At 37.9% G+C, this 18,117-nt stretch overlaps 2 protein-coding genes across 3 annotated transcripts; both read left to right on the plus strand.

The window, feature by feature from the left end:
- The first annotated feature begins 451 nt into the window (after window positions 1-451).
- On the plus strand, window positions 452-4,151 carry nags (N-acetylglutamate synthase). Its single transcript, XM_077618631.1, has 8 exons — window positions 452-812; window positions 1,011-1,282; window positions 2,173-2,386; window positions 2,491-2,671; window positions 2,826-2,865; window positions 2,940-3,071; window positions 3,488-3,664; window positions 3,828-4,151. Exons 1-8 carry the CDS (start codon window positions 513-515, stop codon window positions 3,994-3,996), a joined length of 1,485 nt encoding a protein of 494 aa, XP_077474757.1. The 5' UTR covers window positions 452-512; the 3' UTR covers window positions 3,997-4,151.
- Window positions 4,152-4,728: 577 nt separating this feature from the next.
- On the plus strand, window positions 4,729-17,265 carry coa3b (cytochrome C oxidase assembly factor 3b). 2 transcript variants are annotated; one of them, XR_013304841.1, is made up of 5 exons: window positions 4,729-4,900; window positions 5,211-5,372; window positions 9,783-9,844; window positions 10,588-10,637; window positions 16,851-17,265. XR_013304841.1 is itself a non-coding variant. In XM_077618630.1 (2 exons), exons 1-2 carry the CDS (start codon window positions 4,753-4,755, stop codon window positions 5,315-5,317), a joined length of 255 nt encoding a protein of 84 aa, XP_077474756.1. In that variant the 5' UTR covers window positions 4,729-4,752; the 3' UTR covers window positions 5,318-5,928. The 2 variants fall into 2 exon arrangements, 1 of the variants encoding a protein (XP_077474756.1); XM_077618630.1 differs by lacking the exons at window positions 9,783-9,844; window positions 10,588-10,637; window positions 16,851-17,265 and having other exon boundaries at window positions 5,211-5,928.
- The last annotated feature ends 852 nt before the right edge of the window (window positions 17,266-18,117 follow it).

Consider the following 18,117-nt stretch of genomic DNA (forward strand, 5'->3'; position numbering starts at 1 on the left):
AATATAGACACATGAAAATATTTTTTGACATAAATAAATAGGTAATAAATAAGTTAATAAATACACCAATAAATAAACAAATAAATAAATAAGCGTGTTGCTGGATATATATATATATATATATATATATATATATATATATATATATATTTTTTTTTCCCAGCAAAACGCTTATTTATTTATTTGATATATATATATATATATATATATATATATATATATATTTTTTCCCAGCAAAACGCTTATTTATTTATTTGATATATATATATATATATATATATATATATATATATATATATATATATATATATATATATATATATATATATATATATATTCCCAGCAACACGCTTATTTATTTATCAATTAATTAACTTATTTATTACCGATATGAATGAATACATTTTTGTTCCTATTTCTCCCACCACTGCCCTGCCCTCGTCCCCTTGTTGTCCCATCAAGCGAGTCAGTGTCAGTGTGACTGTCCCAGTCCCGGCAGAAGACAGGACAGCATGGCCAACGTGAATAGCGGACATTCCGGACGTCGAGCCGTGGTTCTGGCTGGCAAATACTTGTCCAAAACTTCCCCCCAGGCGACGACCAAGGGTTTCCAACCGAGGACGATGAGCCCTCCGGCGCGTGCGTCGAGCTCCGTGTCTCGTCCTTTCTCCGCCTCGGCCAAAAGCAACTTGATTTACCGGGACGTCAAAGCTTTTCTCGGTCAAATTGGTGGAGACCCCCGGGAAGCTCGCTACTGGCTCGGACAATTTCAGAGGGCTGCATCGGCCAACTCTCCTTTTGCAGTTATAGAGGTGAGCTTATGTTTTTTCATTTTTTATTTTTTTGGGGGGGCATGCCTATAATTCATTGTCTGCCATTGACGGCCCTGGACGTCCAATCCATTGGAAATTTGATATTAAAACAAAGCAAGCTCTCTACCAAAACATATATTTATATTTTTGACATAATTAGCATTCAAATTATTGATGATTTATGTCCTTTTCATGCAGGTGGAAAGTTCCGTGTTCAATAGCAAGGAAATGGTCCAAAATCTAGCCTTTGGACTTTCATTCCTACAGCGAATGGACATGAAGCCTCTGGTGGTAATGGGTATGTCTCAGGATGACAAAAATCCCACCGTGGGCGATTTGGCGAGCTCCCGGGGACCGGTAGAGCAAAGTCAGCAGCTGACCGAGGCTCTTCAACAACAATCGGCCTCCGTCCTGCCATTTTTCTCAGCTGAAGTTTTCCTGAAGCGGCATAAAGTTCCACATGGAAGCAGGTGAGGGAGAAACCATTCATTATCAGACAGCGTCCGATCAGGTCTAAAGATCCGGTCTGATCCAGACTTATGTTAATCAAAAGACGAAACCCGCATTTTAATATAATTCATGGAAAACTGTCAACATGGCCACAGGGTGTTTTAAATGAAACTGGATGCTTCTCAAAAAAACGAGCAAGTTTGGGGTATATTTTGTCTGGAGAAAAAAAAGCTAGGCCTAAAAAAAACAACTTTAGGATGCTAACTTTGAAATAAATGTTTATGAGGTAAGAGTTTATTCTTAAGGGGTGTCAGACCCAGTTTGGTTGGCGGGCCACATTCATGGTGACCAGATCTCATGCCGGACCATTTTAGATATAATATTTAGATTTTTTTAATATATATGGATTAAAAGCCCTGAATATTCAGTTTTTTATAGATCTAAAACAATGTTTATTTTATCTTTTTTAATATATTTTTAGATTTTACAAAAGGATTTTTGAACTAAAAACAACGAAAAAATGGATTAAAAAATTACAATTATTGATTTAAAAGGAGGAAAATCAGGAAATTGAATATACATCTATACTTTTCATTTTAATTTGATCCTAAACAGAAAGTCGCCACTCATGATTTACTTTCCCGGGCCACACAAAATGATGCGGCGGGCCAGATTTGGCCCCCGGGCCGCCACTTTGACACATGTGCGCTAATCAATAGGTCTTACTCAATCTGTAATAGTTGTATTCTGTTCAATTCGTATCTGTGTGTACAGGTTCAAATTTGGGCCTGTGTTCTGAATACTTGAAATTTTCAACTTACAATTCATAACAAAGGCCTGAAGATGAATCTATATTTTATATTCATACTGCATTTTCTTGCTTTAAGTGCAGTTTGTCGTGTCATGGCAGCGCTCTACCATCCCTCTCCGTTGATACCGGCCTCCTCCAGTGGACTCTCAACTGCGGGATGATTCCTTTGGTTTGCCCCGTGGGGAAAGACGAGCAAGGCCGCTCTGTGATTTTGGACTCCATGGAAGTGACGGCGGCCATTTCTCATGCTTTGCAGCCCCACAAAGTCATGTTCTTGACCGACGTGGGAGGCCTGCGGAACCGTGAAAATGAGGCACCGCTCTTTGCATTATGATGGTTCAAGTTTTGTATTTTGGTCAAATATTGCAAAACTCCTCGCATTACTCGAGTTGTCATCGGGGTCTCTTTGCCGTACAGGTGTTGGGTACCGTGTTGTTACCTGGCGACCTGCCTCACCTGTCCACGGCTCCGTGGCTAAGTGCTAAAGAGCGCCATAGAGTGACCAGTATAGCCAGACTGCTTAACTGCTTGCCCACCGAGTCCTCCGCAGTCATCACCTCTGCTGACACACTGCTGACGGAGCTTTTCAGCCACAAAGGTACTGAGTAGCTCATGGTTTTTGTTGTTGTTTTGGTTTTTAGCGCATACACTACGACCGGTGCTTTCAGTTATTCCTTCCCATAGCTACTTTTTAGCATATTGCTTTACTGCATCGACTCTCTCTGAGTGTCTTCTATATTCTTCTATTTTAGGATCTGGGTCACTATTTAAAAACAGAGAACCAATACATAGGTAAAACATGGTTTTTCTAATAAAAATGACAAGTTCAATGGCTCATCCTTTGCTTTATGTCCATTATTTTGTAGGTATAATTCCTTTGATGGGATTGATGCTGATCGCCTTTTAGCGCTCATCAACAAAACGTTCAATAAAACACTGAAGCGAGATTATCTCGATTCTCTCAAAGGACGGCTGCATTCGGTCTATTTATCTGAAGGGTGAGTGCCACCGTCTAATAGTATACAGCAATCCCTCGAATATCGTGGTTAATGTAGACCAAACATGGCCACGATAATTGAAAAACTGTTTTTTTTTTCTTCAGTGTTGAGTCCTAGTAGCAAAAGTGGCTTCTGCTTGCAAGTTTCAGCATGGATTACATTTATTTAAATGTTTATGAACTTAAAAAAAATCAATAATAGTGGAAAAAAATTAAAAGTAGTGAAATCGCAATAAGTGAAGACGTGATAATCGAGGGATTACTGTAGTCAACATCTGTAAGTATAGTGAGATCATTTAAAGTAATACAAGACCTGCTCATTTCACCCACACTTTTGGGGGTGTTTTTGTCAAGTGAATATCTAATGATTTTTTATCTTTTTTATGTTCTGAAATCCTTGTTTTTCTTTGTGTTCAGCTACACCGCTGCAGCTATTGTCACTATGGAAGTGGCGAACACGCCTTACCTTGATAAACTGGTGGTTAGCACGACGGAACAAGGCCAGGGCACTGGCCACCTCATGTGGGAGTGTATGAGACAAGATCTGGGTAAACTCTTCTGGAGATCCAAAATCAACAACAAAATCAATCCCTGGTAAAATGGAATAAAAACCCCAAAGCTTTGAGGATGTTCACCTTGATGTTTTCATACAACTCTAATTTCCTACCTAGAGTATTAAAAGATGAACGGCGCCAATTTGACATTTGTAATTTTGAGTTTTGTTCGAATTCTTTCTTCTCTTTGTCTGGGTATTCAGGTATTACAAGCATTGTGAAGGGAGTTTTGCAAATGGGGAATGGATCGTGTTCTGGAGCGGCCTGACAGACATTCGGGAGTCATATGAGCTGGTGGAGTATGCTAAGAATCTGCCAGACTCTTTCAGTGCTTCTCCTCTCACGCCAAGCTACAATCTGAAAGCATCATGAAGACCCATGTAACTGCTCATGTACTTTGCATAAAATGTTCAGCTGCTGATGGTTCTATTTTAAAAGGTCACTTGAGTTTTTCATTGAGCACATTGTAATCTGAACTCAAAGATGAGTGTTTTAAGAATTTGGACAGCCATAAAGTATTGACTATTTTTAGCTTGGATTTCTTCACGGATGTACTGCACCCAGTGATTAGTTCAAAGCAAGGGAAATTAATATTCAGTAAGTGATGAGTCAATGTTATTTTTCTTCCTTCACGGCTTGCTTTGTAACTTTTATTCATTTATTTTAAGAAAATTGGATAAATACAATCAGAACGGTGTACCTCTTGCCACTCAACATTAGCCACTGATGCTACATGACTAGCATAACTTCATCATAATAGAGTTATCATAACAAATCTTATAGTATTGGGGAATTGCCAATCCATTATAAATCATAGAGATGTGTTGCAAATGTTGCTAATTCCCTTTTCTCAGACAGTATGCTAGCCTTATCTATTTGTTAGCAATTGAGGCTTCGGGAATTATGTTCGTTTCCAGTGGTCAATATACCAAATTCGTTGGAAAAAAATACATTTATTTGTAAAATAACTGCCCTTTCCACGGTCAACTTCAAAGTCAATTCTTTTATCCATCGACAGGGAGCGCTAAAATCCATGTTTTTAACTATCGGCACTGTTTATTTAAACGGCCAATGATAATGCATGCGACGAAATTGCGTCATCATTGCGCGCCGTCATCATAACTAACCATGCCGGAGGAAGAAGCAGCAAGGTCGCCGAAACAGGTATTAAAAGCGAGAACACAAGAGCTGGATAATTGGAAGAAGAATGCATCCCGAATCCGCAGCAAGAACCTTGTGACCGGCTTGTGTATTGGTGCCTTTGTGATCGGGATTTGTATCCTTTTTTTAGTCCTAGCTGCCCTTCATTATTTAGTGTCGGAACGCCAAACGTAATAGAGCGACACGCCTGAGTTTGATTTATTTAATGAGGGACATTACATACTAATAAACATATATTTATATTCATGTTAATGAAAATAAATATGTAAATATGTAAGATTGTAGCCGAGGGCTAATTTCCATCTTTAAGATTTAAGAATTCCCCTAAATAATCTATATAAATCCAATAGCAAAGTTGCAGATGGTGCACACATTTTCTGGCATTTTCCCATGTGCATGTTTTTCTTTAAATATAGTTTTTCCAGTTGGTTACACCATCCTGTCCGTCAAGCAAGAGAGAATCCTGGACGAAATAGATGATGAAGCCAGGAGTCGCATCATCAGAGGTCCAAGAACTGGTGCCAACTCCTGAACAAGAACTTCCTGCCCCACAAGGGATCTACAGCTGTACAAGTGTCCATTACAAGGTGATACAATTGGTAGCTGATGATGTTGTTTGATGACTTTCCTTTATCAAAATGACACTTGTATGATAACGTTCCATTTAAAATTATCACTATCAAGCGAGCCTATCAGAAAAATACTGTGCTATCAGCAACATTCATTACCGAAAACTATATACTATACTATACTACATATGTTCATTGAGACATAAACTTGTCAAGTATTCATGAACATCAATACAAAAGCTGCGTTGAAATGGTATCCACTAATCCACTTTGTTCCAAGTCAGTGAAACTGATGTTGTCAATGTCAAACATTTGACATGTTATATGTATCATGTTATAATATATGCATCTATCAAAAATTAAGTATATATTGTAAGCTTTGTTTTTAAACGGAAACAAAAAACGTTTTACCCCGCTATCCACTAAAGGAAACATTGTCGTACGGAATGTTTTTCATTCATGCATGTAAACCAATCATGAACAGATTCCCTTTTCAAATCCTGGATTGACTAAAGTCTGTAGGATGAAGCAAATTCAAGCTAAATGCAAAAATAAAGATCCAACGATCCAAACATTTGTATCTTGTTCAGTATCAAACTCCCACAATGCGCACTGTCAGACAATTCCCTTCCCCTCTCCACATGGGACTTGACTGTTTTCCCGCACGATGCCACTAGTGTGCGCTGTTGTATAGTTCTACCCAACTTTAAGATCCTTACACTTTGGCACTCACAGATGTGCTTGTGTGGCCCTGAGAATTCCAATCCACATAACTAGACAACTGGCTATAGTGAAATCTCACTAGCTCTTAAAATGAGCATTTCCTGATTTTGCTATGGAAAATGGGTTAACGAATTTCAAACTTTATGGTACTCAAAGTGCTTGGACTCTATTTCCTCATTCGGTTCAGTATTCCTCAAAGGTCAACCGATCGGGAGGCATTGAACCTACAACCTCTTGGTTGGGGAACAACTACACTACCACTCAGCCCTGTTTCCCCTAAAAAAATGGATCAAAATATATTTCAAGATATCCACACACCATTGATGACCAACACAATGTTCCTTTATTAAGTGATAAGATTACAAATGCATCGTTAGGGTACTGAGGGGATATTTCAGCCAACTCTTTACATTTCCTAACCCCGCCCTATTATAAACCACGCCCCCTTGTTTTGTCCACGGCTTTGCCATCAGTTTCCCTTCCCTCGCTCTTAACTGACACAACACATGTTCCTAAAGTGATTGCTAATTATTATCTAATGTCTTATATCTTATTATTTCAGAATTAACTTGTTGTATATATATGTATTTATATACAATTTAAGCACTTACTGGATTAGTCATTGAAATGGAGGAGCAGCAGGGTCTATGTGTACGAAAGGGAGTTCTGGTTGGGGGAAGAACATTAATTAGTTTGGCCACCAGAGCCCGCTAAAACGGTTGTTTCCTACAAAAATTAAACATGGACATGCATGCATGTGCCTCCAAAAATAGAAGGTTGAAAAACTACTTTTATGAACTCAAATGTGGCAGAATAAACAATTTTACAACATACGGACATTAAAAGTAGGAATGTTGCTTGGCTTCTGCCTTACAAATGAGGTTTGAGCCAATTTGGTGTTTCAGACACAAATAATTGTTGTCGTCTAAAATAGGGCGCGTTATCGCATGTTGTCATCCAACACATTAGCGAGGACCATTTCAACCGGACTGATCTAGTTCCTGTTTACAGCAATACAAACTGCTCAGCTGGTTTCAAAGGCCGATCTGCTACATGGAAATGCTGTCTATTTTAGATCTTCAGCAAATGACCTGAACCAACTGCTGAGATTCCCGTGCGCTCCGTCAAAAACTAAATCCTCGTAAGAATTATGAAATGTGCTCCATTTTAGGGGAACTGACTGACTTGGACTTTTACCCATTACCCATCCCAAAATCTGCAATGAGGGTTAGCGTTAGTGGTACTGGTTAGCAGCAAAAAAATGGAAAAGTAGTACAGTTTGTGACTTGGGTTGTTCATCTTCTGCGGATCTCATCATAGCTATAATTCCAGTAGCTCTGAATGTGACTCGACAGCACAACAGCCAATAGTATTCTGCTTTTATTGGTAGTAGCCAATCGCCACCGTAGACTATCAATAAGCCCACCTCCTGCATTTGTGCTCCACCCTCAAATGACTACAGGAATCGGTTTTAAATCATATAAGTCCTTGACTTGCTAAGGACTTTTTAAAAGACAGGTTTCCACTGGATATGTTTTAATTTCAAGGCCCTTCAATATTTTTGCAGGTGCTCACATCAAAAAGCCACAACAAATTGTAATGTTTAGCAAAGGCAATATTCATAATTCACGGCAACAAAAGATGCACAATGCATAAATACAGAAGACTACACTTGGAAAATTGTGATATATAAGCAAGAGGTTTTCTTACTTACTCTTCCGCCTTTTGTTAAGTACTACAAAATTGAATTTCAATATAATATTTCATTGCGTATGATTTACTTTCACGGGCCGGACAAAACGACGTGGCAGCTGGCACACATGTTTGACATGTGCTTTATGGAAATGTTAAAAAACTAAATGTTCTAAGTTCCCAATTGCTCAAAATTATGGACCATCCACTAAAATTAACACTTGAACTAAAACTTTAAATAAATTATTAGAAGATGCAGAATTCCAAAACAGTGCAATGAATTATTTTCTAATCTGTTAACAGTTACCCTACTGGATATAAATTCAAAATTAAACTAGTTGTCAATAATAAAACTATGTCTCCCAATACCTTTGCAAATAACTATAAAAGCACCTTGCGCCGGTTTGTGGAACAATAATTAGCAATAATTAGTTCACATCGTTTGCTAAAGACAGCTTCCATACATACAACAAAATTAAATTGCTGCACCATGAACAAGAGTAAAGCTTTAACCTAAGCATTTTATAAGGAATTCCCCAGACATGTTGTTTAAAAGACCTCTATAAAACTTCAAAACGGTGCTCAGTGTAAGCATTTCTGCCCCTGCATCTATAACACCCCCTGCTAATGTGGCTAAGTGCTAACAGGAACCAGCAGTTTTCGAGATGTTCGGCACCATGAGAGGGGGGTTACACTACATTAATTGGCTTTTTTAAGCTTATAATATGGACAGAAAGACTGGTTAAAAATTGCTGAGAGCAAAAGAAAGAGGGACATGAAAAGAGAAGAAAGGAAAGCAAGAAATTATTTGGGGGGGACCCCCTGATGTCATGCTGGAAAATGCTTGAGGGGGGCCTTTAAAAACTACTCCATAAAGGCATTTAGGAAGGTATACTGGACTCGCAGGGACGCCTCAGCACAATTCATGTGTTTTATTTATTTATTTATTTATTTATTTACATCCTACCTTACTAGATAATTGACACGCCGTATTTCACTGCCGTTTACTGAAAGAATGCAAACTTTGCAAAACATCCCATTCAAAAAGATGCATCTGTAATATTGTGAAACACATGATTTCAAATGATGCGGATAATTGAAGTTGGATTATGCTTGTAAATGAAATTATTTCTATACATTTTAATACCTACAAGAGCTACATGCCAACCTGCCCTTGCATGTATTTTTATAAAATACATATATAGTACTAAGTATATCAACCATCAACCTCTTTAACAAAAGAAATGGCCTAATGTAAAGCCCAACCGTATGTATACATGTGCATCTGTGTATGTATATTTATATGTATATGTGTATGTATAAATGTATGTATGTATAAATGTATGTGTATGTATATATGTATTTGTATGTATATATGTGTATGTATGTATATATGTATTTGTATGTATGTATAAATGTATGCATGTATAAATGTATATATGTGTATGTATATATGTGTATGTGTATGTATGTATATATGTGTATGTATGTATAAATGTATGTATGTATAAATGTATGTGTATGTATGTATAAATGTATGTATATTTGTATATATGTGTATGTATAAATGTATGTGTATGTATGTATATATGTATATATGTGTATGTATGTATATGTGTATGTATATGTGTATGTATGCATGTGTGTATATATATATATATATATATATATATCAGCAACACACTTATTTATTATCTTATTACCTATTTATCTATGTCTAAAATGTATTTTGCTGTCTGTATTCTCACCCTCTTGCTACTGTGACAGTGAAATTTCCAAAATATGGGATGAATAAAATTACCTAATCTAAATCTACCCAATCATTATTGTTCAATAGTTTGAATCTGGTTGCGCTGCCATTTTTGCCTACCAATCTTTTACGTATTGCTTCTTAAAATATAGTATTACTAATGAAAATAATGCAAACTTTACGATAAAATGGTCAAATCATTTCCCAAAGTTTTTTTAGGGAGGTTTCAGTTATTAATTGTGTTTTCTTTTTGTTTTTTTTAGTGGGAGAGCACTAGTATGATCAAAATCGGGAAAAAATGGAAAACTCGGTCAAGGAATTGAGAGTGAGTAATAAAAACAAATTGCCATATTTTTTGGTAACGTCGTCATTTGGCCTAATCTGTTACTCTCTCTTGCTGACTTCACACAAACACACTGTAAACTCCCAGTATGAGTTTCTGGTTTCTGAGGAAGCAGTAAACCCACCAGGGATCCCACCAGGTTCTCTTCTTAGTCCCCTTGATCTTTTGCTGCGTAAAAACATTTGCCTCCGAGGCCACCAGGCATTGAAAGAGTGTGCACGTGTATGCACACTGCAGCAGTAAAATCATTTTCAATGCATGGAATCCAATTACCAAAATGAATCCTTCCATCAATGGGGAAAAAGGAACAATTCTCTTAATTTTCTTAGGCTATAGCTATCCAAAAAGCTCTTATGTTACATCAACAGCTGCTTATTTTGTCTACTGTTCCCTATTTTACTATTGAAATGTCAAGTCTTTGTTCTCAGGGTGAAAATAGTTCCATTTACCTACATAAAGCAAAGTGTTGGAATGAATGCAACATCTGTTTTGAGCAAAGTTATAGTGTTTTCGTTGCCGTTTCCATTCAAACTCTAAATGAAAAGGTTGAAAGCTTTTTAGAGCTTCTACACACCTGCCTGCAAACATCCAAGTATGTTAAGAGCAGATCACTTAAAAAAATAGGTGTGCTGACGGACACATGCAAAAGACTGTTATTTACATCATCAATATGGATTCAAAATATGCAACTCTTTATGACTTAACTTTTTTGTTATCCTCTCTAGAAATGTGACCAGTTAAGAAGACGGCGCAACAATGTAGCAGACATTTTGAAGTAAGTTCAGTCTTCCAAAAACACACGCACTCTCTAATTTTGGGGGTATTTATAGCAGACTTGGTAGCCTCAGTGGCCTGAATGGTTTGAACGCCGCGCTGGATGGAGGAAAATGGCAAAGATGTGATTATATACTGCGAGTGGAAGGCATCTTCCTCCCTTCCGGTTGCGCGGATGTCTTTAACTTTTAATTTTTTTTGCCACAAATGACGGAATGTCGATTAAAAAAACAATTGATTCGGAATAAAACTCAGCGTGAAGGTTAATGTAGAGCTTGTAATGAACCATTTCAAGAACAGTGGACTTTTATTTAAAAAATATTATTACCTTAACTCATTCACTACCAGCCCAGGTCAGATTAAAATATATATCAAAAAATAGCAAATAATAAATGATATTGAATTGCCGACAATGGCAAGCAAGAAGTTAATTGTTATGTCAGGTAACAAAACAAAAACAAAATTACACTTCAAAATATTATAAAAATAAATAACTTATTTATTTATTTATAGTATATTAATCTGTGATCAAATTAATTAAAACAAATAAATTGAATTAAAATGATTACAAACAAAATGAGAGTTGCAGACCCTTAATGACTCAACACAATATTGTATTATTTGGACAAAATAGTAAATAATAGTTTTTAATACCTAAGTGACTATAGATGTATTTATAATAATGACACATAAGAGATTAAGCCTTTTATAATATTGTACATTTTAGCAATGATAGTAATCATTTTTTAAATAGTTTTTAGGTTTATAGTCATTGTACACGTCTGTTTTGAAAATGTCAAATGTTTCAGGCCCAAAAATACCTTTGGAAACACCTGCTTGGTGAATAAAGGTGCATAGGTGCTTTTGCACAGAAGGGGGAATTGAAGGGAAGACAGGAAACGTGCAATTTCAGCTGTTTTTAAAGAACGTTGTTGAGGAATGTATTTTTCAAGTGGATGCTTGTTATTACCAAGAAACTGAATTTATATCCTCATATGCTCAACTTCAGGATTTCCTTATTAAAAGACATCTTAAATAATTCGTCAAATTGGATTGGACGTCTGAACCCAGCAATGGCAGCCAAAACAGTGTCATGTAGGGGTACAAATATCCACGAAAGGGTTAAAATGATATTTTTAGACTTTAAAATGGCAAAAGTGAAACTGTTTCCACCAAGTAGTGCCATGAAAGGAAGAGTAAAAACAACTGGCTCAGATTCTGACTTTAAACTCATCATTCTGACTTTCACAATTGTAACTTTTTCATGATTAAGAATAAATTGTGAGATTAAGTCCGAATTCTGACATCAAGTGACAAATTCCTGAGAATAAAGTCAGGATTCTGATTTTAAAAGTAAAAATTGAGAGATACCCAAATGCAAAACCTCCATGTCGACCCAGACGTTTCAGACCGCTAAAATAAAACTTACATACACACACACACACTGATACACACACGTGTGTGTATACGTGTACCACCCTGTAATTTTTCTGTACGCGGTCAAAGTGGAGCACTAGAGCACTAAGAGTTAAATTTGCTGCATTCTGCTTTCTCTCACACTCTCACCACTCCCTCAAATGAGTTATGTGGCCCACTGCAAGTGTGTGTCTACGTGTGTGTGTCTACGTGTGTTTTTTAACTCTTGCGGGAGTCTTCTTTGTTGACACTCTTTGTCACTCTGTGATATTAACATTGAAAGATATCTTTTTACTGTCGACTACTTGTTGTCGAGCTTCTTTTGAATGTTTCTGTGTTCCTTTTCACATTGTGCTGGGAGTCTCTTCTTACTTTGTCTCCGATGACCGCAGTCTGCCTTTTCACTTTGTGGGTACGCTCTCCTCCTTAGCTAACTCAACCACGTGACTTTCCCACTTTCCCCTTCTTTCCCATTTTGTTGATGTCTCCTAAATGAAGGGTGTCGTCAAAAGTTGGCACTTATTCACTCATCTTAGGTACCGTTTATCCTCGCAAAGGTCGAATAGAATGTTGAAGTGTGCGTGAAGAATAATTATTTTGGATTTGGGTGGAAGCGGTAAAAGGTTTAAAAAGAGTAGGATTAGGTAAGTAAACATGAGAGAAAATGAATGAAGAAAGGAAGTTCGGGAAAATGAGCAGATGACGTGGGTTGGTTGGGGTTGGTTTTGGGGGGGGTTCGGAATCGGGAAAACATTATTGAAGACTTCAGACTGAATAGATCATTGGAGGAGGAGGAAAAAAAGAATTATGGGAGGAGAAAAGGAGAACGAAGAATGTTGCATTTAAAGTGTAAAACAAAACATAACTTGCTTAAATACTTAACCTCATACACTTCCATTCTGCAAAATAAATGTGCTAAAAACTCAAAGACAACAAACATCTGCTCATGTCATTACACTGAAATACTTCCAGATGGAGTATTTTGATGACACAACAGCAAATAATATAAATATTGCCCAAATCCATGGTATATTTTGAAGTCCATCTATTTCTGTGCATGGTTAAAAAACCTGCTTAAAACATTGACCTCAATGGAAAAGAATGCAAATCCTCCCTCTCTCTCTCTCTCTCTTTTGTGCGCGACGCGCACATACTGCTTAGATTAAAGTGCCACGGAGTGAATGTGAGCGAGCAAGAGCAAGAGAATGTTCTTCCTTTTTTCCACTTTTGACCCAGACTCTTTCTCACTCTTTTTCCTGATTGCTCATCTTGCTCCTTTTCTGCCTCTTCACAAAATCCAGATCCCACCGTTCCTGAGAACTTTCCTTTTTTTTTTTCATGATCTAAGTACAGTTTGGCATTCTGCAGCTTTATAGAAATTCTCCAAAAAGGCCTTGGTCCATTTCTTTAATTATACAGAGGGAGCATGGTCTATATATAATATATTTTTTAAATTGCATAGGACCGTGCTTTAATAGTGTTTTTTCCAGACATTAATTAAAAATGTTTATAATTATTAATTTAAGAACGCAAAATGCGATAATAAAAGCACCAGAAAATAGTTTAATATAAAAAATAATATTGCAAGGAGTAAATAAAATAAGCTTTCACAGTATTAGTAAAGAGTTTTTAATGACAGGTATCATATTACAAGCAGCACCATTAGCCACACCTCTCTCTGTTGAGCATATGTAAGCTCCGCCCTCTTATCTGTGGCATTACCTCCCCCTGTATAAAATAAGTGAAAAATATGAATATAATATATTCTGTCCAGACCATGAGGTATCCAAACTAAGCCACGCGGGCCGACTAGGGACCGTTTTTAAACATCCCGCAGCAAAGAAGAAGCTTGAATGCCACCTACATTTGTCTGCACTTCTCCTCTTTAACACTAGAGGGAACTAGACACTTGAACAGTGCGACTTGATTAGCTCAGGGGCCAAAAGATGGGTATAATTTCAGTTTTATTTTACATTAAAAACAACTTGTATAATACATAATCCAATGTGATAAATTAATTTTCTTGACTTTTTTTAAATTGCCTTTCGCAGTCAATGGCAGCTAATGAGTTAACCCTTCAAAATAATCACATTTGGTAAAGTTATCCAATCCAATCCAAAATACTTTTTCCTTGATTTTGATCCTCCATCTAACAAATAAAAAGCTAAAGGATTTGAAGTTGTAAAAGTTTGGTCACCCCTGGCCTTGGGTATTCGCTTTTCTCTCTCGTTTTATCGTTCTTTCTCCAATCCATGATTGAAATCATATTCATAGTGGTCTTTCGTCTAAATTTGTTCTGCAGAAGAGAAAAAAAAGAAGAAAAAAAACGTCCGCCCTGGATATATTCTCTCTCGCGTCTCCCGTCTCTCTCTTTTGCAACTTCAGCCTGCCACGTCGAGGATGGGCAGTACGCCGTTCCGCCTTCAGACTGAGGTCAAAAGAGTTGATAAAGAAGAAGAAAAAAAACACAGAATTAGAACTCGCCCAGAGAAACCAGCATTTTGTCAGATGTGTGCTTTAATCTTGAACAAAAAACATCCCACACTCCAACGTTTCTACATTTCTACAGTCGCTAGAAAGACCAGAAAAAGAGGAAGAGAAAAGGAGGCTAAATTAAAATTTGTTGAAGACAGTCTCACTAATCTGGATTAGATCTCAAATTACACGATCGCAGTTTTGAACTGTCAATTGACACATTTCATTTTTCTTATTAAGAGGGGAGCACAAACTGTAATGTGTTAATCAATTGATGGATCAGTTCAGGATGAAAAAATCCGGAGTACCCAGAGAAAACTCACACAGGGCCAGGGAGAACATGCAAACTCCACACAGATGGACCGACCTGGATTTGAACCCGGGACCACAGAACTGCAAGGCCGACGCACTAACCACTCAGTCCCCGGCCCGGTCGTTGACGATTAGACCCGGGAAATCTCATCTTATTATTTTAATATTTGATCATGAAATAGGGTCATTGTTTTTGAATCGTATGGTGATTCAATTCTTTAACCGTGCGTGCCATTTTGATTTGAGCTCAGCTAGCTTTTGCTTAGCTCTTGCTTTGGACTTTTTTTCTTTAAAAATAAAGCAGCCTCAAAACAAAGTAGAAATGCACAGCGGTGCACTTGCGCGCACAGCAGGGTTGACTTTTAATGCATCCAAATGGCGCCTGGCTAATGGCATTAACTGAAGACGACGGGACATCCCGGGCTGTACATTTACTACCCAGGAAATGCACGGCTGCCAGAGGTTATGACAAAACATTAACACACACCTACAGCTAATATGGGCCCTCTTTGAACACACACACACATGCTATTAAAGCAAAATAGGATGTGTACAGTATGTTTTGCTACTTCATTTGATAGTGTGATAACGTGATTTGTAGGAATAGATTGCTTTTATTTATTAGTTAATGCAATTATTTGACATAGGTGTGAAACATTAACACACCTACAGTTAATATGGGCCCTCTTTGAACACACACACATGCAATTAAAGCAAAACAGGATGTGTACAGTATGTTTTGCTACTTCATTTGATAGTGTGATAATGTGATTTGTAAGAATAGATTGATTTTAATGATTAGTTAACGCAATTATTTGACATAGGTGTCAAATTCAAAGCAAATTGTATTCACCGGCTTCGGGTATCTTGCTAAAATACCCAAATAAAATAATTGTAGAATGCTTTGCAAACACAACATATATATATATTTTTAACCTGAGAGTTGCACGATTCTCACGCTGTTTACAGTTATAGCAGAAATACAAGTTTTTGGCCCCAAAAACAATGTTAAAATTTCAAAATATATCCTACTTTTTTTATTGGTCATTTCACATAATTGACACATCAAATAGTTCAGAAAAACCCGGCTCACAAACGTTATATACAGTTTTCCCAAAATTTGCCAAAACATTCATTTCCATCGGTTATACCTTTAAGCCACATATTAATAACAACACACACACAATACTAAGCAACGGAAAAGTACTTCTCAACATGCTACTATAAATTTCCACATAGTATATCGAACCAATATTAGTATTCTCTCGGAAACTACACTTCAATACACAAGTATTTACAATGCAGTTGACATAAAGGCAACTTTTTTGTTTGTTTTCTTAGCATAGATTGTTTCAGTCAGCTGCAAGTACGCGGAGAGCGTTTTCTTTTTTTTCTCGTGTTGATCATTTCTCTTTGCCGTCTGGCAACTGCAGTGTTCATAGTTTCCATCCTCAGCCTGTCTGCTGCGAGTGTGTGTGTGTGTGTGTGTGTGTGTGTTGGTTTTCAGGAGGGGGATGGGCTCCAATACAGTATTCTTCTCCGGTCTGTCCCAAAGTGCAACATAAAGTGCGTTAAGCATTCCTCTCTCTCTTCCGCGTCGTGACAGCAGTGTAACTTCTCACTCTATTTTTTTTCCATTTCTTCACTTAGTCTCCTCCCCTTTTATCTTTCCTCAACCGCACGCCCTAATTTGATGCCTTCTCTTATTTCCTGACTCCCCTTGATATCGTTCTAGAATCTCTTCAGTCACTAAGTTGCATACTTGTTAATATTTAAAAAGCAAAGCTGTAAAAAAAATGGGATGCTAGCACATGATTGGCTGAAACAGCCATCTCTTGGAGAGAATCTTGGGAAATCTGTTGAATTCAACTCCACTGACATTGGCTTGGCTCTCTATTTCTTTGCTTTTTGAAGTGTCAAACTCCAAATCACATTTCCATTGCAAGTCAACATGCACAGATTTCAACTTAAACTGTATGCTACCACACACTCATTTTTTTCTTCTTCACAGACGAGCGCAACAGAGCGCTGCTGGCAATAAATACTATGATTATACCGCTCACAATATATCCAGCTTAAGAATTACAGAGGCGAAGGAGGAGGGAAGGAGAATGAGTCACGAATGTGGACGTGGCTTCCCTTCCATTCTCCTTCTCTTGAGTCTGGTGTAGGATTCTTCAAATGGCCCTCCCTTGCCTTCCAAAACCAAAGCGAGGCCTTCAATTATCTTCTTTCGGCACACTGAGAAGACTTCTACCATGTGGGCAGACCTTCCTCTTCTGTCTCCCCCACGACAGAACTTTACATTATTTGCCTCAAAGAAATTCATTCCTTTTTAATTGGGAGATCTTCGAGTCGTATCCCGCAATTGTGACAGTGATACTGGAATGTCATTTAGGTCAACAACAACAGTTTAAAAAAAAAATAATAAAAAAAATTCTCCCTCATTCGTAATGAGTGGCGACCCGTGACCGGATGATTCGCCTAAAGACGTTTCGCCGACGGACGTTTCGCCGACGGACGTTTCGCCGACGGACGTTTGACAGACGGACAGGTCGCCGAATGGACGTTCCGCCGAACGTTCATTCGGCCGAACGGCCGAATGAACGTTCGGCGGAACGTCCATTCGGCGACCTGTCCGTCTGTCAAACGTCCGTCGGCGAAACGTCTTTAGGCAAATCATCTGAGTACCGAGGCGACCAGTCTAGGGTGTCGTCCACCTTTCGCACAAAATCTGCTGGGATAGACTCCAGCACCCCACATGGATAAGCAATGTTTAAAATGAAGGAATACGTCAAAGTTCCCTTCAGCGTGCCTTTTTTTCCCTCTCATCTTTTCCAGTAGCATTAAACTTCAAACAGCCAATAGCTTCCGTTCCTAAAGAGCCCATTACACACACACACACACGCACACACACACACACACACACACACACACACACACACACACACACACACACACACACACGCACACACAAACATGCATACACATTAGTGATGCTCTTAAAGTCAGTAATGAGCAAACAGCAGGTAAGGCTCCGTCCCCTATAAGTGCGTATTTGTAACACTCGCGCTCACAAAGCGCGTCTCGCTGCGTTTGATGACAATCAGCTGCGTATTTGAGTTTTACAAGTGAAAAGGAAGTGCACTGTCAACAGGAGAAAAACATTAAAGTCGTTTCAACGGCTTCGTTAATTACAGTAAATGTCAAAATGTCATGTCATTGCGGTTCATAACGTTTCGGTATATCGTGTGAATAAGTTCTATCATAGACGAGGC

Source organism: Stigmatopora argus, chromosome 14, assembly GCF_051989625.1.
Source record: "Stigmatopora argus isolate UIUO_Sarg chromosome 14, RoL_Sarg_1.0, whole genome shotgun sequence".
NCBI lineage: Eukaryota > Metazoa > Chordata > Actinopteri > Syngnathiformes > Syngnathidae > Stigmatopora > Stigmatopora argus.

Bases quoted from the DNA above. Each gene is read 5' to 3' on its own strand.
- nags (XM_077618631.1), top strand. From the start codon at position 513: ATGGCCAACGTGAATAGCGGACATTCCGGACGTCGAGCCGTGGTTCTG. The intron at 813-1,010 runs GTGAGCTTATGT...CTTTTCATGCAG, and splicing joins CTCCTTTTGCAGTTATAGAG to GTGGAAAGTTCCGTGTTCAA. The intron at 2,866-2,939 runs GTAAAACATGGT...ATTATTTTGTAG, and splicing joins AACAGAGAACCAATACATAG to GTATAATTCCTTTGATGGGA.
- coa3b (XM_077618630.1), top strand. From the start codon at position 4,753: ATGCCGGAGGAAGAAGCAGCAAGGTCGCCGAAACAGGTATTAAAAGCG. The intron at 4,901-5,210 runs GTATCCTTTTTT...TAGTTTTTCCAG, and splicing joins TGCCTTTGTGATCGGGATTT to TTGGTTACACCATCCTGTCC.